At 42.6% G+C, this 21197-nt stretch overlaps 1 protein-coding gene across 1 annotated transcript; it reads right to left on the bottom strand.

Annotated features, from left to right (window-relative positions):
• Positions 1 to 2642: 2642 nt before the first annotated feature.
• Positions 2643 to 16689, bottom strand: LOC104909233 (ATP-binding cassette sub-family D member 2-like). The gene is made up of 4 exons (XM_031552892.1): positions 16544 to 16689; positions 10339 to 10423; positions 9529 to 9654; positions 2643 to 7287 (listed from the first exon to the last, which is right to left on the bottom strand). Exons 1-4 carry the CDS (start codon positions 16680 to 16682, stop codon positions 7077 to 7079), a joined length of 561 nt encoding a protein of 186 aa, XP_031408752.1. The 5' UTR covers positions 16683 to 16689; the 3' UTR covers positions 2643 to 7076.
• Positions 16690 to 21197: the final 4508 nt, after the last annotated feature.

Raw genomic sequence — 21197 nt, 5'->3', positions numbered from 1 at the left:
CTGGGAATCTGCTCAATGCAAGAATGTTGTACTACGAGCAGATGCAAGCAAAGCCCCACTTTATCACCACAAGCTGTTGCACTGTAGTACCCTGTGTTAATATCTGTGGTGGTTAAAAACAAAACAAAACAAAGCAAAAAACAAAGCAGGTGCATCTGACAGCATCCATCAGCCATCTCTTATTTGTTCACTTGGCATCAAAGGCACACCTCCTGTCTCTGTGGGACATCTCCTGGCATGGGGCACCAGCACGGGGGTGGTGAGACCAGCCAAGGGCTGCACCCAGCCCAGCGGGGATGGAAAAGTAGGCCAAAAGGGTGGGGAGAGAAGACTTGGTGCAACCCATATCATAAAGATAGAGATCTGGAAAAATGTAACACAGAAGGCACCAATTGATTGAGAAGTCTCTAATAAACTTCATGTATTTATTGCACTGCACGGCTAGAATTAGAAATAGAGAAAAAGGTTGTAACTGAGATACAGAACACAAGAATATTGGAGAATTACTGAGTGCGACTCTGGATTGTTTCAATGCTAAATAGGTTGGCTTTGCCTCAATACCTGCCTGATGTTTACAGAAAATTATGGTGTCAATTATAGTGAAAATAATTTTGGTTTCCCAAAGACCCAGAAATCATTATGAATCTGATCTATCTGAAATGTAGCTCTAAGGCAGCGCCAAATGTTATTACAATTTTCATGTTAAAATCAAATAAATGAGTGTTTCTTCTTCTCTTGACACGTTATACTACAAATGCAGTATCAGGACAGCTTGTCTCTATTTGCATCTCTGTCCTTCCCAAACCCCTTCTCCTCCAACCAAGGATTACTGCATAAACAGACACCAAGAAATCTGATGTGCTATTGCATGATTATTTTATATTTAAGCCAGGCTTAATTATTCCCTTTTTTCTCTGTAAAAACAGAGGGAATAAGAAAAAAAGACATCTAACCCCCCAGGTAATCAAGAAACATTTTTAACTTGAGAATCATTTCTTGTGTAAGAAGAGAAAACTTCTAAAAGATGTAGAAAAATCCAAATTTTTCACTGAGTTTTTTGTTTTGAAACATAAATGTAACTGACACAAACCTCCATTCCAGTTGCCAAAGCACAGGGTGTTCCCTGAGCCTCAGCCCTTCAGCTGGCACATTCCAGGGGGTTTCTCCCTTGGACTGGTTTTTCCAAGCTCACCCAATCTGGTCATTTCCTGGGTCCCGGCCCAGGCCCAGTCAGCTCCTCAGCTCAGGACAGCCACCGGCCACAATCTCCTTCCTTTCTAATTACCTCTTTCAAAATGGATTCTTTGCACACACCAAACTTGCACCGGGTGGGTGCAATGTTTCTTACACTTTACTGCTGCCTTGTCTCAGATGGCCTCATTTACATGAAGTTAAAGCTACTAATTTAAAACATACAAAGCAGGTGCTGCAGAAAGCCGTCACCAGAAAGAAGGTCATGGAGAGACAGCGAAAGGGATTCAGCCTGATATTCCCCACTTACCAGAAAATTCCAGCCGTGGGAAGCCTTTCAACACTTCAGAGTATTTCATGAGTCTGCTTTGCCCCTGATGTGAGCCTGTGAAAGCCCACCTTGCTGCCCGTCTCTTCTGGGAATGACCCCCTTGGGCAGGGCACTAGGCTCTACTGCCCTACAGCTGGCACACACGTTTCTCATGGCTCATGTCCTCTCAGAGTGGATGCACTGGGAGGGAAGCACGGGGAGAGGCCTTCAGCCACTGAACATCACATCACATCACATCACATCACATCACATCACATCACATCACATCACATCACACACAAAGAATACAGCAACAGAACAACAACAGAACAACAACAGAATCTTACAAAGGTGAAAGCTGAGGCAAGTTTGTGGATGATACCAAACTGTGTTATGGTCAACATGTCTGAGGGATGGGATGTCATCCAGGGAGGCATAGACGGGCTCAAACAGTGGGCCCAAGTGAACTTCATCAGTCAACAAAGCCAAATCTGAGGTCTTGCACTTGGGTTGTGGCAACCCCTGCTATCAGCACAAGCTGGGGAATGTAAGGATAGAAAGCAGCCCTGCCGAAAAGACCTGGAGGTGCTGGTGGATGGGAAGTTGGACATGAGCCAGCAATGTGCCCTTGCCAACCATATCCTGAGCTGCATCAAAAGCAGCACAGCCAGGAGGGCAAGGGACGTGATCCTGCCTCTCTGCTTTGCTCTGTGGGACCTCACCTGGAGTACTGCGTCCAGATGTGGAGTCCGCAGTGCAGGAGAGACACAGACCTGCTGGAGTGCGTCCAGAGGAGGGCCACAAAAATGATCCAAGGGATGGAACACCTCTGCTATGAGGACAGCCTGAGAGAGCTGGGGCTGTTCAGCCTGGAGAAGAGAAAGCTCTGGGGAGATCTGAGAGCTGCCTTTCAGTATCAAAAGGGGGGCTGTAAGAAGGAAGGGGACAGACTCTTGGACGGCAGCCTTATCTAGGAATGAAACACTTGTTTTAACTTGCAAACACACAACACCCACCCCTAGCTTTCCAGCCCCATCCCAGAGATGAGCACAGGAAGGGGCTTCCAAAGCGCACACAGGCAAAGCTCTCACACAGGTCACGACTGCTTTGTGAATGATTCATAAGGAATGCTAAAAACAAAGTAAATGCAACATGTTTTATTTGACATTGGAATAAATTACAACTGTAAAGCATGATTTATTGCTTTATAAATTGTCTGCTCTTAAAAGGCATTAATATCAAACATAAATGAAACAAAGACACATTCGATTAGCAGTTCAGTTCTCTGAAGCTTTATGAACAGCTCAGTAGAGTGATTTCATTCTATATACGACTGAAATCTCAGATCATAGGCTCATAAACTCGGCTTTGACATGCATTATGATCATTCAGACATACTGAGGGGACTGTAGGTGTGTTTGTTCATTTGCTTTAGGATATAATTTTTATTGCAATTTTCCCTAAAATATCCCACTGAATATCCAGTACTTCATTCCTCACTCAAACACAGATCCCACTGATTTAAAAAAAAAAAAAATACTTAAAGGATGCTTAGTTTTTTGTGCTCCTGCAAAAGAAGAGTTTTCAAATCTAAAACCAGAAATAGTGTGGTCCCAAAATGAACTTTTCCTAGGTTAAAACACTTAAATCCCATGCACAGAAAGCGTTTTCTCCCACTTTGATTCTGGAAAAAAAAATCCCATTATTATCTATATTAACTGGGAATTACATTATTGAATTACCAATCTTATTGCACAGTTAATCCCTGCTTGAGACTGGTATGAATTTTGCTTAGCACCTTCACTCGTCCAGGACACAGACCCAAGAAAGCCCAGTGCTGGGGCACAACAGGCTGCTGGCAGCAGGCTGGGTGCACCCGGCTCTTTGCAACATTCAGCCCTTGAAATGACTTCAAGGGCAGAATCTGCCCAGCTCAGCAAGATGTAATGCTGAGAAGGTAAGCCAAAAAGACACTTCCTTGGCTTCTTGGGGAGCCACAGCTCCTAGAAGCTAGAGAAAGAATGGACTCTCATGAATAACTCTCATTGTATCAAGGAAAAGGATTCCACTGAGGCATGCTGCCCTGCTCTGGCCCTCTCTGGGAGTGCTGTAACAGGCAGGTGCTCCTGTATGCTGGCTGCAGAAGAGCATCTCCTTGAGCTACTCTCCCAGGGAAGAGTGTGACCCTCTGCTTTGCTTTCCTGGCTGTGTCCAAAGCAGCACAAAATAAGTTGGCTCATGTCCTTGACAAAGGGCAAAGCTCTCCAGAAATGAAACTGGAGACTCCTGTCTATATCAGCACTTGGAACAAACCAGAGAGTTTGCAGAAAAAAATCTGCAGGGCAGCTTCTCTTCAAACTACAAAATCAATTTTAAGATGAATGAATCACCAGTACAGAAAATCCTTCTAAAAGTGGCTCGGCATTACTCAGACAGCTCCTATTTAGAGAAAGTTCCTCTCCTATCAGCGCTCTTGTGCTCTTTTCATGCCTGCAAGAATGCAAACAGCAGAGTGGGATGCTGGTTTTTGTTACTGTGTTACTAAATAGGAATGGCCAATCTATTACTGGATCCACGAAATACATATCAGACTTCAAGATTACACTGATTCTAGTGCAATTTCAGTTTTCAATCACATTTCATCAGTCACGATGCATGTTCTATGCAGAATATCATTAAAAACAAACAAACAAACAAACAAACAATATTTCTCCTTCTAAGCAGTTCCCTCAGATGACCTGTTCTGTTGGGCCATAGCACAGGGTCAGCATTGATCTCTGCAGGGCAGTACAGCAGATTCGGGGCGCTGTGTCCACCAGTGACAGCTCTCAACAAGTCAGGTGCCATTGCAGTGCTTTCCTGGAAGATGGGAACTATACGTGGGAGCTGTGCTGAACTGGGTCAAGCGCTCAACATTTTTCAGTGTCCTCCTCATTCAGGGACTGGACGAGCCTGGTTTAGCTCCCAGCCACACAGTAAAGTGCATCACGGAGAGACGGGGAGCAACGGAGCCCCTTTCTCTACCTCAGCTCCTGCCTTGGGAGAATCTTGTGGAAAAGTGGTTTTGTGGCTGCTTTCTGCCAGCAGGACGGTACGTTGCAGCTGCAACAAGGGCACGCACATGGTGCACACCTGATTCATCACAGTGGTCTAGAAACATAGCTCAGAAATGCACAAGCCTTTGAAATCATCATCATCTCATTTACGTTCACCCAGAACAGATTCTTGGCTGACTTCTTTCTTTCCTTAGCAGATATGGATTTCTTTTGAAGATGAGAAGCAGGAAAGCTTGCCTTCAGGGACAGGCAGAGACACTCACAAATCAAAACGCACACACACATCATCCATCACATCAGTTACCTCCAGTCTGCACTCTACAACACAACAGCTTATTGTTTGAACCTTCACTTCTCATCCCTTTCACAGATTCCCAGGAGCGATCTTTCTTCTTTCAGTGAGAAGTCCCAGAGGACTTTATAGAGAAAACTAACAGGAGGAACAAACTGTTGCCACCAATGCAATGCAGGATTGCATTCAAGCCATGGACTCTAGAGGAGCAAGGTGAGGACCTGATTTATTCCAAGTTCTAGTCCAGCATGCAGCAAGAAGGAAGACAGCCTAACGGTTACTGTGCTGGCCTTGGGCTTGGCAGACAGAGTTAATTCCCTACTGATCACCCCCTCCTCTTGTGCTTGACTCACAGAAAATGTAAACAGTCTGTATTAACAGACTGTTCAAACATACCCAGCAGAATGGCAGCCTCCAGACAGCTAAACTCCCAAGCAAGGACACTGACAAAGGCATCACTTCTGAAATGATGAGATGCCAATCCAAAGCCTTTTCTCCAGCACTGGTGCTGAGCACCTCGCTCTGAGGTGCTGCTCTCATATGAAAAGCTGTCCATGGCATTCAGTTCTGAATACAGCTCAGCAAATATCCCAGTGCGCTTCTCCTCTCTCAGCACTTCTTAACAGCTTATGCATTGCTCCTTCTCAGAGTAAGTCACCAGAAAGAAATCTTCTAAGGAACGAACAACTTCAGGATTGCTACATCTCCTCTAAAGCATTTACCTACAGCAGATGAAAGACCTGCACAGTCTCTTGCCTGAGCTACTCCTGAGCTGCCCATTTCTGAACAGCTTCCAGCAATGGAGGAGGAAAGATCTGTGCACACTTGCACAGTCTCCCCAACCAAACACTGCTGCCAAGGAAGCTAATGGGCCACAGTAAGCATTTTGTCAAGACTGGCAGTGCACTTGCAGGGATCTCTCAAAATCCATTCCCACCTTTATTTCTAGTTCACCGAGTTTGGCCTGCAGCAAGGCACTCAGGCCAGCCCTGAGCTCCACGGGGATCAGCTTGAAGCCCCTTTGGCTGCCTGGGGACATGGCTCCCACTGAACTGGGCAGCCAATGGCACGATCAAAGAGTGCATCTGGAGCAAAGCTGCCACGGTGCATTTTCTTGTCTGCTCTGCTCACGGGGAGCACAATGTTTGTCCACTCTAACAAAATATGGCAGGCATCAATTAGTGGTTATAAAATGCTCTAAATTTTCACAAACCTTTGTAAGCACTAAACATTTTAATTGGCAGGACAGCCATGTCTGAGAATTCAGTGTATGTTAGAAACAGACATGCTCTCCTACAGTCCTCATCACAAAAGGTCTCACGGAACAAACGTGCCCATACCGAGATTTTACCAATGGAGGAACCAGATCAGAGGTGCATACTGGCTGGGTCAGGCCCATGAAGCAGATGAATGACTCAGTGAAGCAAAACAAGGTCTCCTAATGTTAGGCCCAGTGCTCCATCCGCCCACCAGAGATTACTACACAGGGGACAAGTACTTCCCCAGAGGGACAGATATAGCACCAAGGGCAAAGAGCCTCTGAAGTTGTGCATCACAGCATAAAGTACAGCACGTGTATATTACATACTTAGCTCCATCCTTGTTTCTCTTGTCACAAGGGCAGTAGTTTGTCAGGACAGTTATCTTCTGGTCAGCCTATTGCATTACTTCCTATGGAGATGCAGACAAAGACGTGCACGCTACTCAGTAGTAGAAAAGTTTTGTTTCACATGGGCTGAAAGAAAGTTTCTTATACCCAAATGAGATTTTTGCATGCATCTGCATACTCACCCAGATGCTGCCTCTGCTGTGCTCCATGCCTGAGTGTCACGCCACGTTCGCTCTGCGTAGCAGGCATATCATACGCACACAGTGACCTGGTACAAGAGCACATTCTGCAGGCCAAGTCTCAGGCCAAAACTCACCGACAAAACCTAAAAGTGTTGCTATTTCTTTGCAGTGAATTGGGCTTTCACTAGGAATTAAAATAAGCTGCAGCGACTAATCTTATACTCGGTGCCCTTGCTTGTTTTCCTTTCACAGTTTAACCACTTTCTTCCTTAACACTGAAATGCTGAAGTCTTACATAGCATTCTGAGCATTATTCTCTGCTGGCTGTATTTCTCTATGCTCTAAGCCTCTAGCACAATGCATGCAAAGGATAATGTCTGAACTTGTAATGCTTTTAACTAAAAAAATACTTTTAAAAACGTAAAACATAAATTATTCATTCTTCTTTGTCCATTGTTTTGAGCACTGAGTCTTCTCCCAAGATTTTACACAGTTCATTCAGTCTCTGCTGCATTTTAGGAATTCCTGCAAGTTGGGACTCCAGTCTCTGTTTTTCCTCACTCAGTGACAAGCGGACGTCCATGTTCAGCTGCTCAAAATGCCAGCCTCCTTGTCCATCAAACTGCAGCAAGTGAGTGTGGTACTTCCTGCATTAGAAAATAATGCATCAGTAATGGCTCATTTCTGCACACGTTTAGATGTCTGTGTCTATTCTCAACGCTGTTTCTCAGGAAGCTGAGTGCTGTCCAGTTCTGGATCACTGGGTAAGAGTCTCACAATCTCTTCAGTGACTCATATACCTAGGACACTCCTTTGTGGGGGGTTTGGGCATCTCAAATCCAGTCACCATGACTTCCCCAGGCCACCACCACTGGTGTCATTACAGATATCTACCACATGATGCCTGATGAGCACTCCTCCCAGCTTCAGTCTGCTGCACATCCAAACAGTCCCTTCTCTTCAGAAGAAAGAAATGGAACACGTGCCCCAGTTCATTTTATTTATTTCTCTTTGCACAAGATGTTAGATCTCCTTAGAAGAAAATACATTCAGGCAAGCATGGTGCACCTGATGCTACTGATAAAACTGGTTTGTTCAACTTATACCTCAGCTTGTTCCCCTGCATTTTATAAGGTGGGATAAATAAACTTCCAGTCCTAAAACACTGCAAGGAGCCAAACTAAAAGTCTGTGCAAGAGTCACAGATCTTTCAGTGAATATCAGGGTGTGTGCACTACAAATATTCAAAGGTGTACGTGTGTGTGGGGTTTGCCAAGACCTGACAAGACATTTATCAGGAGATGCAAGAGGAAGAGCAGAGAGCTCCCTCAGAGCTGCTGTTACAACTGTGCAATTTATCACTGTAAATTACAGAAGATGAAATGCATCATAAAAGGGTAATTATAAATCCCATGCGGGGAATGTGACAGTTTAATAAACTCAATAGCTTATGACATGAGGTTCAGCTCCAGGCTTACACTCACCACTTCTTGCATACTAATCTTTGAGACACGAAATACTTAACCTATTTTTTTTCCCCATTAAAAAATAACAATAAAATCAGGAAGCCAAGATAGCTGACTAAGACATCTAATTGTGCTGCTCCAGGAAGGCAGCCAATATTTTGCATGAAAGAGCAAACATTTCATGGTATAATCTTAAGGAGTGAGCAGCATGTGACCCCTATACAGTGCAGTCTCTATGAAAGCGTATCTGAATGAAAGACATTTGATCCTTGTTTCTGAATACTCAGAACTTGTTCTTTACTTCTCAACAACAAGGCCATCACATCCCACCTAACCACCTGCTTTTATCAGTTCCTGCTCCCTGCAAATCATCAGATTTCCAATAATTTCAGTAACAATGTGGAGGCTACAAGAGCCATCCCAAACTTTTCTGAACAGCATGAGTACTAGGAAATAAGAAACGTCCATGGAAATCTGAACTCCAAAATCTTTCTCACCAGTTCTTTCGCAGATTTTCCCTCTGTACTATCAGTATTTATAGATAGAGTACTCTCAAATACTTGTTTTCTTGAGCAGTGGTTTTGAAATAATCCTAGCCTCCACCATCACTGGCTCCACAGAGGAAGAATGAATGCTCAGAAAACTTTTTCAGAGAAGCAGAAACTGCTACAATTTTTTTTCTTTACAGTGACAAATTGGTAATGGATTTTTCTGTCACTGGCTTAAAAAAACAAACAATGTGATAATGGAGACCAAGGACTTGAGTACCAATAGTCTCAGCTGATGTCAGCTTACACCCTCTTATCTCCATTTTCCCTTTTAAGTATTTGGTTGTTCTAGGTATTCACCAGCTATATTTCCTTTTTAGGGACTCCATACTAAGTACTACCTCACTAGAACATATTTCTTGTGTTTCTCTTTTTACTATAAAATCACATTTTGAAAGCTGACAGGCCCTGCAGATACAGAGCACTGCTGAAGTTAAACCAGTGGATGTATCAATTCCTATGAAAGAACAAAGAGCAGGTGAACCACTGCCTGCCATGTTTCCCATCTTCTCCCAAGCACTGGTAAACTTCCCCAGGCCAGCTCATGTACCTTGTCATCTTTAAAGAATAATCTGGTGATGAGTGTTGTGGCTGTGGTGTAGTGGACTAATTAACTGCCTTTCAGCTACCTGTGTGTTGCCATTTATAGTTAATAAACTGGCACAAATTTAAAAAAAAATGAGAGGGAAGACTAAGTGTGTCTCAAAATGAAAAGAAATGAATGGTAAATGCATTTACATTGTTATTATTTTAGACAGATTATCTTACAAAGTGCAGTAGATATTGATTAAATAGCTGCCCTAATACAGAACAAAGGCCATGTCTGTCAGAAAGCTGAAAGCAAGGCACCTCATAAATTCCTGGCCATACTCACCAAAGAGAAGGTCTGTGTGTTATAGAAAGCAGGGATATCCCGGCAGCTTTTGCAGCTTGGAATATCTTTCCTTCAACATCAATGCTAACAGCACTCGTGCATTCATCCAGCAGTGCATATTTTGGCCTTTCAAAAGTAAATAAAAGACATAAGTCATCTATGCTTTGGACAGTATTCCTACATATTTAATTGAGCGAACAGTAGAAAGTAGAGTTTTTTTGCAGGAAAGCTGCCTCTCATCTGCAGCTGGAAGCCAGCTAGCACCATCAGGTACAAACGTGGCTTCCAGGAAAAATGTGTTTTATTTCCTGGTCCATCTAAGCACACAGTGCTCTAACTCCTGTGTCCCAGTTTGACCTGGTATTACTCTGTTCTGTCAACAGGCCATGCAGTAACTACAGCCAACTCAGAGAGCCTCTATTCACTGCTGTGTACTGACTGCCTTTGCAAGGTTTCCAGTCTTGAAAATAGAATAAAACCTGGAGTTTGGCTTTCTAACTCTCACAAGCTCTAAAGCAGACAAGTTTTCTGCAATACTTGTAGGACAGATGCAGGGATGATATTTGTGCCTGATAGAAAGGAACATTCACAGAATGTCCCTAAAAGCAAAGTTTAAGTAAGAAGCATTACCCAAGCTACAAGCTGAACTTGCATGAATAAATGACAAAGTGTGCAGTCCTATGCAACAATCTAGAAGTACTGCACGTTGTATAGAGATTACAGGCTACTGCTGCTCAAACTACTAGAGCAAACCTTCCAAACTCCTCCTCATTTTCAGATATTACTTAAAGAACAAATCAAAATGCTTACTTATGATAAAACATACGAGCCATGCCCATCCTTTGTTTTTCTCCTCCTGATAAGACATCTTTCCAATCCATGATGGCATCCCAGCCTTATAAAAAAATGCAAACAAAGCATGTCAGGACAGCATAGGTTTATGATGAAAATACACCTTCACTTGCAACATCTCTGCAACCTCCAACTAAAGTAATAAAGTTCAGGGTTCTGGATCACATCTTCTGAAACACATCAATGCCTTTCCACTGGCATTCCACTGGAAAGAAGTCCCAAATACCATGTCAGTATTGAAAGCAGAATTTAGACTCCCCCAGTTAAAAAACTTTACTTACCATCTCTGTGAACAGACATCACCGACATATGTATAGCTAACCATTTTTCTGCCACGTTTTTGCTATTCCCTCTTGAAATGCACAAGTGGAAATTCAAAACAAATTCAGCATATGAAAGGAAATAAATGTAAAGAACATAAGCAGCAGTGTCAGATTAGAATGCTTATTGTCTGGCTCCTCTCACTGCTGTTAGTCAGCAAACTTTGCAGGAGCACAGACACAGACACATAGATGCATTCTCTGTGCCCAGACAAGCAGCCAACATACAAAGCAGTGCACACAGACAGGAGCATTTTGCATACAAGCTTCCTAATATTTTGTATTTAGAAGTGACCCACAGCTCTTACAACACTGAATATTCTTATTTAATATTCTGCACGGCCTCTAAATGACTTTTTTCTTCATCACTTTCAGACACATGCAGTGAGGACAAGGCGGTGAGGAGGTTTACCTGTGATATTACAGTGGACTTGTGTTTCTGTGAGTATTATGGCATGGCTCATCCCAGCTCACGAAAAACTATCTTCAAATACCAATCACAGCATTAGAAGTAAGTTTCTGGTTAATCCAGATAGACTGAATAGCAAAATAGCAAGTAAGGGGAGTTTTGAAATGGGAGAGTGGGGACACAGAGAAAATCTGGTGAGACATTTCTCTCACTTATCATCTATTCATGGGAAAGTTGGCCAAGGGCCAAGTGAAGAAAATGACATTTTTCCCAATCAGCTCAGAAGCACCATAACTAAAAAATGAACAATGCAAACAAAACCCCTTTTCTGAAAACAAACAGTTGCCAGAAAACACTATGAGCAAAGTCAAGCAAGAGAAATGATCATCCCTCTGTACTCAGCATTGGTGAGGCTGCACATCGAGTGTTGTGTTCAGTTGTGGACCCCTCCTTACAAGAAAGACACAGAGGCACTGGAATGTGTCCAGAGAAGGGCAGCAAAGCTGTTGAGGGGTCTGGAGCACAGGTATGATGGGGAGCAGCTGATGGAACTGGGATGATTTGGTCTGCAGAAGAGGAGGCACGTGCAGTGCTTTCTGCCAGCTGGCTCCCAGCAGAGATGAGACTGTGTAATGGCCATCACCCTGACCAGTTCTGGGACAGGAGAAGGATACACAGAAGCTGTCTGTGATGATTGGTGCTGATACTGGGACCACACAGAAAGCTGCAGTGCTGCTCCACCAGAGCTTCCAAAGAAAGATTATGAAATGCCTGGAGCACTCCTTTTTGATAAAGAGTGTAAGAGGCAAGAGAAATGTCCTTCATGAAAGCCATAGAAATAGTTACACTTCCAAAGGCAACGCTCATGCTACTGTTTATACTTTCTTGGTTTAAAGCTGATAAAACAGATGAGCTCCGGGGCTGTGTTGTGATGGAAGCTCTGGATTTCAGCAAGGGTGTGGGTGGGTGTGCATGCGTGCACGTGCCCATGGAAGCAGGACCCATGTTCTGATCAGCTGGTTTATGAAGGATTAGTAAGAGACAAAAATAGAACGAGGTTCAGGAAAGGGATGCAAAATGGAAAGGAAATATCACTTGTCAGCAGTGATTCTATTCTTTCCTCTGAAGGGATAAGATCTAGCCTCAGTTCACCAGGATACAACGGTCAGATCTGTGGTCCCTTCAGCTTATGTTTTACTTTAATATTAGCAGTGCATCTTGCCTCCTCCTACCTAGTTCCTTCCCTCAACTTTCCTATTCACCACTTGGAATGTCTTAGACAATAGATAAGGAAGGCTTCACTTTAGTATTATCCCTTCGCAATTTTAAAAATGATTTTCTAATATCTGGACAATTTCCTCTGAAAAATTAGAAATCTAACAATAAACCAGGTTCATATGGTGCATTAACAGCAATGCATCTGCTTGTTTCTCTTTTCTTTCTGCAGGTCAGTAAAGAACCTCAGTGTTCTGGAAATATCAGCCAAGTCAGGGGCTTTCATCACCCACAGCTACATCCATTTTACAAATGAAGAAAAGAAATGGCTTGTCTATGAATACAGCACAAATCTCTAAGGAGGTACAAATGTAATCCTGGCATTCAGCACCCAAATTCCTCACCCAATTTCTTGGTACACACAGGTTTTGATTGCATGCGAGAAATGTCAATGTGATGAATGCTAGATACCTCAGAAATGCCTTCTGCAACCAGTAAGACAAAGAGCATGTGCAGTGTGCTGGGCAGAGGAACAGCACTAGAAACAGATACTGCTGTCAGTAGAAATTAGTGATTGCCTCATGATAGTAGCAGCTCATTTTCTTGCATGGTTTCTTTTATAATTCCTTTTCCTCAATTTTCTTAAGAAAAAAAAAAAGGGTTACATTTGGGTTCTGTAATGCTATGCATCCTGTGTCCTCATGCATCCCTGCACCTACGTGCAAGATCAGTCAGCTGCCAAAAAATAGCAATGTAGAAGTTCCTTTTCTTGAGCTATCATTTTCCAAAGCTCATCAGATACGACTGGAGGATTGCAGAATGATAGGAGAAAGGCTACAGCAGCAAACTGCAGCCAAAGAGGTTGCCCCAATGAGTTTCTGAACATGGAGCCTCTCTCACTGTACATGTCCCCAGGCGGCTGTCAACAGGAAGGCAGCCCTGGTGCTGTGAGGGATGAACGTACAAAGGGAAATCCTGAGCTGAGGAAGGCACAACGAGACAATCAATTGCATGAGCCCAGCTCAGTGTGGCACCGCAGGGATTTGTGGCTCTTCAGAGCAAATGGAAAAGCCGGTGGAGCACGCCAGTTACTGTCAGTGCCAATAACAAAAGCAAATCCAGGGCTAAAATGATCCAATGGAAAAATCTCAGAGAGAGAAAATCTACTTGTCATATGTTTATATGTGGCTTAGTAGGAGGGTTCCTTGGACAAGACCCAAACTTGTGACAAATGCGCACAATAATGAGCAATAATTATAATCTGGGGTGCTGAGAAACCATAAACAGGTTGAACTTGTTCAGTACTGTCATCAGCCTTAAGCAGACAGGCCCGGCCCTGCATGCGGCACACTGCCTCACGCGCACTCATGGCTTCTCTCATGTGACAGGCTACCAGGCACCCATGGCTCCCATGGTAGTGACATGCGCTAAGTATACAGGGATTTCTAGATCAGGTCAACAAAGGAGCCATTCCATGCATATCCATGTACATCTCCATACTACTCCTCAGGTTTCTGGACGTGCATTTGCCACCCACACTGCATACAACCTTACTTGTTATCCTCGTGTTGCATGCAATTATTGTGCTGCTATAGCTAGCAACGTTGTAGGTGTTGATGGGGGACCTCAATGATAGCATTACTAAGTAGTGTTAGCATCACGCATAAAAGCTTCTTCATGCTGCCTCATTGCACTAAGTACAGTACATTGTAATCCTAAATCATCGTCATTCTCTTCAGCTCACGCCAAGTTTGCTGTGTTTTAGATGAGAACAAGGTTAAGGAGAGCAGATTTGTTGCTGGAGAGCGATGGTAAGCAATGCAATGGCATTCCCCAAACACAGTTATGGGATGCTGCAGGAAGGGAATTCTGCCCTAGCTGCAAGGGGTGCTGTTGCCATGGGAGCTGTGCTAGGGCTGGGGTTCAGCAGCAACAGGATAGATGGTAGGGGTGGGTAACTAGTTTGGAGTATTTTTGGTGTATTCTGCTGCTACTAACAATTTTTTTCATAACGGTAACATAGAAGCTAAATGTTCAATTGGACTACTTATTAACTATTCTAATTACTTTTAATTGGGTCAAACCTTATTGCTACAAAAAGAGGAATTTCTGTCATTGGCAGCAATAATAGCAGGCTTTTTTGGCTCCTCTACCCTTGGATCTGGATGACCCTTGAACTGATGCAATGTGCAAGTAACTCAGCCAAAGACAATAAAGTTCGGCCAGGACAAACAGATTTGGAGCCAGAGCTGCATACTCCTGGCTCCATCTGTCTTTCCATAGCCGCCCACAGGGAGCAGACTTTCACAGAGCTATAAAGTGCCACATTATATGTGCATGGCATTCGTGATCAATCAGAGCAAGAAGGTCATGCCTCAAGGAGCCCGCTGGCTGGCAGAGGCACAACACCGCAGGAATGGGAAAGAGAGTACGGGCTATAGAGATGAAGAGGATCTACAGCAAAAATAAAAGAATAACAACATTTTGTTTCTATAACGAGATGATTAGCAGATGAGAGCTTTATTCCTGGAATGATTTATGGAAACTGTCTGAAACAGCATTGACAAATCACACACAGACCCAGAAATCTGAATAACTAAAATTGGTTTTGTTGCTATTTTTTTTTTTCAGATGCTGTATGTTTACAAAATATGTATACAAGTAGAAATTTGCTTAGAATTTTTCAGCACAACTGTTTCTATTGGAAAACGTCATTTCTTTTTGTTAACTATCAAAGCATTTTGCAAAAAGAATGAGGCAATTTCGGGCAAATCCTTTGTTCTAGAAGTTTTACATAGGACTTTTCATTGTTTTGCAAACAAAACTTTCAGTTCTTAGTGGAAACCATTCTAATTTAAAAATCTAATTTTAAGTAAAAGAGTAGAATAATAAATAATAAAAATAAAACATTCAGCTATGCATGAACAAAAATGTCAACTTTTCACCTTTGAGAAACGTTTCTCTGGCTTGCTGGTTCAAAAATAAGAATATGAGTCTTTGAACCAAACTAGGGGAGCTCTGAAGAATATGTAAGTATATCAAATCCATGCAACATGTCACATCATGTCACAGATTTCCTTTTCCTCCTAATGCCCAAGGAGAAAAGAGACTAAGTAAGTGTATTACAGTCCTAAAAACGTCCTGGTATGTAGTAATCTGTTCCTTGTTTTCCGGCTTTGCCCACTTGTGTCATTTTAGATTAAAGTCTGTAAGACACTCTTTGTAACATTTGTTTCTCCCAACCACAGTGTTCCTTTATCCTCATCTGAGTCAGGACCCCATGCAGTTTCCAGAGCCCTCAATACTTTTTTTACAGCTCACTTCCTAAGTCTCACTTGTGCAGTTAGACAAGCAGGAGAGCAAAGATGGGATCAGCAATAAAACTAGATTACTGTCTTTTGGCATAGAAAGTGGAGCTAGACTGATCCAAACCTGGGTTTTCAGTTTGGCAATGCAGAACACCAACCCAGGCAACAGCATCTTAGAGGTGAAGCACAGTAACTGCCTCATCATCAGTGACACACTCCAGGTGCAAGGCTATAAACCACAATGACGCACATTCAGAGACCGCCGGGGATGGATATGGTTTTGGCTGCTGAGGGTCATATTCTGTTCAGTCCGTCTGCAAGTACCAACAGGCTATGAACGTACACTCCACAGTGGCTTCCTGCCACTTACAATTTAACTGCTTCTCCTTTTCCAGCTCCCTATTCCAAAACATCTGCTCATTCTTCTGCAGATTGCACACTTGACCTAGAGACCTAAGTGACTCAGGGATACTAACAGTACTTTTAGTATCACTGTAGTGAGTACAGACCTGCTCTGCAATTACTCCGATCATTGAGTTTAGCTCCCTGACCCCTCTTTTTAATGCTCGTTGTCATAGCATCAGGTCTGAATGAACTAGAATGCTGACATTTTTACATTCTATTGTATCCTGAGGGTCAGCAGCCATTAGTACATTCTTAGCTAAGAAGCGTTAAGCCATGAATCCTCCTCTTAAGGCAAACAACATTGAGAGCATACTGCCAACTTAAATGGTAAGTGGTAGATGGTAAAGCCTTGCTGTCAGTCAGTGTCATTTGGTTATTGTTAACTTGTTTACACTGGTGTGGTAGTTGCTGCTAATGTTAATGGAGGGAGGTAAAGGTCAGCCTCACTAATACATACACCCAAGGAAGGGATTTCATAAAAGTTTTTACAAGAATATGCAATTTACCTCCTTCTCTCTGAACTATGTGGTACAGATGAACCACATGCAGGATACACTCCAGATCTTGATCTTGGTAGCCTTTCTCATGCATGTCTTCCACGGAATCGGGATAGATGACCTGATCACGCAGTGTTCCAATGGACATGTAGGGTCTGCAAAACAATACAGAGAAACCAGTCATCTAAAGCTGACTCCAAGAGAGTGTATCTTATTGAGGATCTATGAGCAGAGTACAGTACTTTAAATACCACGTTGCTAAAACTGGATTCATCTGCAGATACATTGTGGGTGAATGTTTTTCTAAACTTATCTTAGGGATAGTGTATTGTTTACGTAACAGTTGATTACAAAACAGTAACACGGGTATTATTACTATGAAAACAAAATGACAGAACAAACATCCATTTCACAGCCCATTCTGAGTGTTTTTACTGGGAATAAGAAGCAGCTTCTGAACTTACCACATCCCCTGACCAGGTAATCTCATCCCCCATACTAAAATAAGCTGTCCCCACACTGGAACCAGGGTTGACTGTCATGAGCTTTGCACAGGTCCTAAAAATTCTCCTAGCCTCTACACAAAGTCATTTCAAAGAACAGATATACAGTAGTTTAGATGCTAGCAGGCCATCCAGGCACCCTAAGACAGCAGCTGCCTCCCACCCAATTACTGGGGAAAACAAATAAATGTCAACAGTAATTGTGAGAATAGCTCTGTTTATTCCAAGTGATCCCAATTCAGCATCTGTTTGCAAAGGCCAGGCCACTATATGTAGAGGCCTCATGTTGATAATCCCCATTTCTGATCTGCCTCATCCAACCAAATAGTCAGTGACTTTATCAACCACATTGATGCTGTGTGAAGACTAGACTTATAAGGACTCACTAGGTAGTCCTGGAGCTGAATTTACTGAAGCAGTGAGATGCTTTAGGATCATAATTTGGGCTAGCACAGGGAACTTTAATGCACCCTAAAGAACCTTGGATTCTGATGGATCATTTGAGAAATAGGGCCAAAGACTGCTGGTCACAAGGTTATCTAGTTCTTACAAATTGGAAACAACCTGAGAACGATCTATAGGAGTTTGAGTTCAGAGGTGAATGTAAGAGCTAGACAGTCAAACTCAAGACCCTGACCTCCTTGTTGTGCCAGGAGTTACACTAACTCCCTCTGGGTTCATCTGCCAAAACAATATTTGTCTTATTAAAGCTCTGGCAATGGCAAGGGCTGATAACACAGAGGAGCAGCTAACACTGGGCCAGCAATAAGGAGTTTTTCAGGCAGCTTACTCTTGCCACAAAGAACAGATTGTCGTTTTTGCTGTTGACAACCACATTGGTCTGTACCCACCTGTATTTACACTATTTTCACCACCAGCTGGGTGAAGGTGGGAAGAGCAGGGGATCTAACTGCTCACAAACAACTGCTCATCTCCCTGCTTTGGGCAGCATGGAGCAAAACCAGGCTCAGATAAAAGCACTGCTGGTCCTTTTTGTTCATCATGAGCAGTGAACCATTTACCTTAACAGGGTTGTTGCAAAACCTTAACCCTAAACATTATGTAATTTCATGAAGTAATGATAAATTACATTTCCACAAAGCTCTTAAAATAAATAAATAAGTAAAATCTGCAAAGGTCTTTATTAATTGCATATGTAGAAATCACTTCATCTGTGCCAGACTGCTGCCATCTCTGGGACAGAAGACAGCAACTCCACCTAGGCTAAGAAAAATTTAGCTGAGGATGTGCAGAAGACTATGCAATTTAGGTGAAGCTGTAAGTGAGATCAAGGAGAAGAGCTACCTGTCATATAATTTGTCTGGGGATTAATATCCTACTCTTCTGAAGTATGATTCTATAATCACTAACAGCTCTGAGATTTAACCTACAGCAAAACCAGGAAGGCAAAGCTCAAAACACTACATGAGGCCTCCTGTTCTCATGCTGAGTCACCAGCACCACTTCCTGGTACAGCTGGATTTTCCTTGTGGTCTCCTGTCTGAACGTACCGGTTGATACCAAGCTCATCTCTCTCCACCTAGTTTGTAAAAAGAAACAAAAAGCCCAGCCTGCAGTACTATAGTGAAATCCTTCAATTAATAATTAACAGAAAGGAAAAGTGGTTTCAGGTTATGGGTCTGTCCCAGGATGTGGGAGAGTAAGTTCTGCTTCCTCCATCTCAGAAGGAGCCACTCATGTTCCCGAGGGTGCAATTCATCTTGCTTGACATAAAGTCTAGGGCTTCAGCTCTTGCCAAAACAGAGAAGCCCCCCTGTGGTTGATTTATTGCATTTATTTTAGGGTGGGAATGGATTTCCTCCTGGAGTTGTCTTTGTCGCTCGGTGGGGGGCATTGCACGGACAATGAACTTAGCCAACTTCTGAAGGGCCAAAGCTAGATGAGCTTTCTCTCATGCTAAGCCACACTTACCTACCTATAACTTGGGTTACTGAAGACAATAATCTCTTCATCTATCATGCATGCCACATAGACAAACACACTAAAACCTGTTAAATATCAGAGGTTATTGCAACAGAGTTTACATGTTTGATAGCTAGACATTAGGCAGCAAGCAGTCTGAGAAGCTGGATACAGCAAGTATAAAATCATGTCTTTGCTAGCTAGCTCCTTGTTAAAAGAATGGCATTCGTTACATTTTTAGCAGTTCAAACAACAAAACCAGTCTTTTTGTCCTGAAGTTACACTCTAATTTAACTGGTCATAATTGATTTCTTATGAAGTTTTTGCTTTCAGACAGAGTGTCTGGGTGTCTGGCTGGAAGAAAGCAACTTCTATGCAGTATGGGTCATAAGTCTCTGACAGTAATAGCTCTGCAATTATTATCATTCTTTTCCTGCTTTCTGACAAGAGAGTTGATTTTAGAGAGTATTTCAGATCAGTAATTTTTTTTTTTTTTAAACTTTGATATGAAACATCCAGAACACTAAGCAAATGTACAGATTCTTGCCTAGTTTTCTGGAATTTCATAGCATTTATTGGTAGAGACATTTTCAGCTCTTACAAAGTGATATCTTTAGGCTAAGTTTGATGTTTTTATTGTTGCTGTATGGTGCACTTAGTGCTTCACTTTGTAGAGCTGTAACTTCATCTTGCTAGTAACAAGCTGTCATCCCCAAGGTTTAGGAATTCTCCCTTGCAGTGCAGGCTTTAAAGAAAGATGAAACCAACACATGCTGCAATCTGAAGCCTGGGATGTGGACAGTTCCCCAGTGCCCTGTTGATGCATTACATTGTATACAACACGGGCAAAACATTAGAGAAATCACTTGGGAGGAAGGGCAAGTGTTGCAGTTGATACCATCTCTTTATTGCTGATAGCTTTGGTGGAGGGAAACCAGGGGCAGGTGGTATGAAACAGATTGGAGTACATACCAGGCACTTGTCTTTCAGAAACGCAGGATAGCTGACACGTAGGAGATGTTAGGCAACACCAATTCAAAGGGATGGTAGATTAATGTTGCACACTGAAAACGGGCAGTACTAATATCTGTTAAGTCATTGATGTCTAAGAAAAATGGAGGGCTTCACCTTTTGTGTACTGAATTAAGGAAGATGTCTTGCTTTGATGCCAAGAAATTTCCCAATTTTGAACAAGCCAAATCCACATGTAACGCTTACAAATATTTCCTGAATGTATTTAAAGGTTTTTTGATCTTCTAAGCATATAAACTGTGCTAAAAGAACCAATTACCTGTTCTGACATCCAGTATGTTTAAAGAATTATATCAACTAATCAAAATTGCCCAGAGAGGTTGTGGATGCCCCATCCCTGGAGGCATTCAAGGCCAGGCTGGATGTGGCTCTGGACAACCTGGTCTGGTGGTTGGTGACCCTGCCCAAGGCAGGGAAGTTGAAACTAGATGATCTTTGAGGTCTTTTTCATCCTAGGCCATTCTATAAATCTATGAATACACACTTTGAGAGTCTCTAAAGCAATCTGAATGGGTCAGAATCCTAACTAGAAGCACTCTGAAATAAACAAGGGACTGAAAATACATCTTAATTAAGTGGTTGGCGTCAGAAGTTAAGGTAGATTAGCCCAGGGAACTGCTTCTAGGTACAGTCCGTAGGGCTCCTTGCCTTCCTTGGCATAGGCTGTGATTAACACTTCATCCTTGGAAGCTGAAGTCTAAAAATATGAGGTCTGTGATTCTGAAACCCAACTCCATGCCTCCAAATCAGGATTTGACTAGTCATTTGCTGTCCAAGTATGGCTGCAGTTATTACTACCCTACTGTTCTCTCAAAGAACCAAAGTTACATGAGAAAAGACTAATCCTCAAGAAAATGAGGTGTGACACAACTATAAACTTTTGACCAACCTATCTTTAATGTTTCTGTTTCTGGCTGAAAGGTGTGTATTTAATATAACCAAGAAAGAGAGAGGGGGAAATGCTACACCTGAGATTCTCCATTACAGACAAATTGCAGGTTGGATTTTCAAATGAGACTGGGATTGTTTCCAAGTGCCAGCTATGACATCAGAAGCAAAACATACTTCAAATTTAGGAAAATTTATTCAAGAAGATGACACTGGAGCCCAAGTTCTAGCCGCATAGGTGCCTTCCTAGGAGACCTGAAAGATCATCATGAACACTAAAGAAACTCCAGACATGAAAGCATAGCTCACACCTACAG

This window comes from Meleagris gallopavo, chromosome 1, assembly GCF_000146605.3.
Source record: "Meleagris gallopavo isolate NT-WF06-2002-E0010 breed Aviagen turkey brand Nicholas breeding stock chromosome 1, Turkey_5.1, whole genome shotgun sequence".
In the NCBI taxonomy this organism is placed as follows: Eukaryota; Metazoa; Chordata; class Aves; order Galliformes; family Phasianidae; genus Meleagris; species Meleagris gallopavo.
This window is presented reverse-complemented; position numbering and strand designations above follow the sequence as displayed.

Coding starts and splice junctions, on each gene's coding strand:
- LOC104909233 (XM_031552892.1), bottom strand. CDS start 16,682: ATGTCCATTGGAACACTGCGTGATCAGGTCATCTATCCCGATTCCGTG. Junction 10,424..16,543: donor CATAGTTCAGAGAGAAGGAG/GTAAATTGCATA, acceptor TTTTTTTATAAG/GCTGGGATGCCATCATGGAT. Junction 9,655..10,338: donor GCTCGTATGTTTTATCATAA/GTAAGCATTTTG, acceptor TACTTTTGAAAG/GCCAAAATATGCACTGCTGG.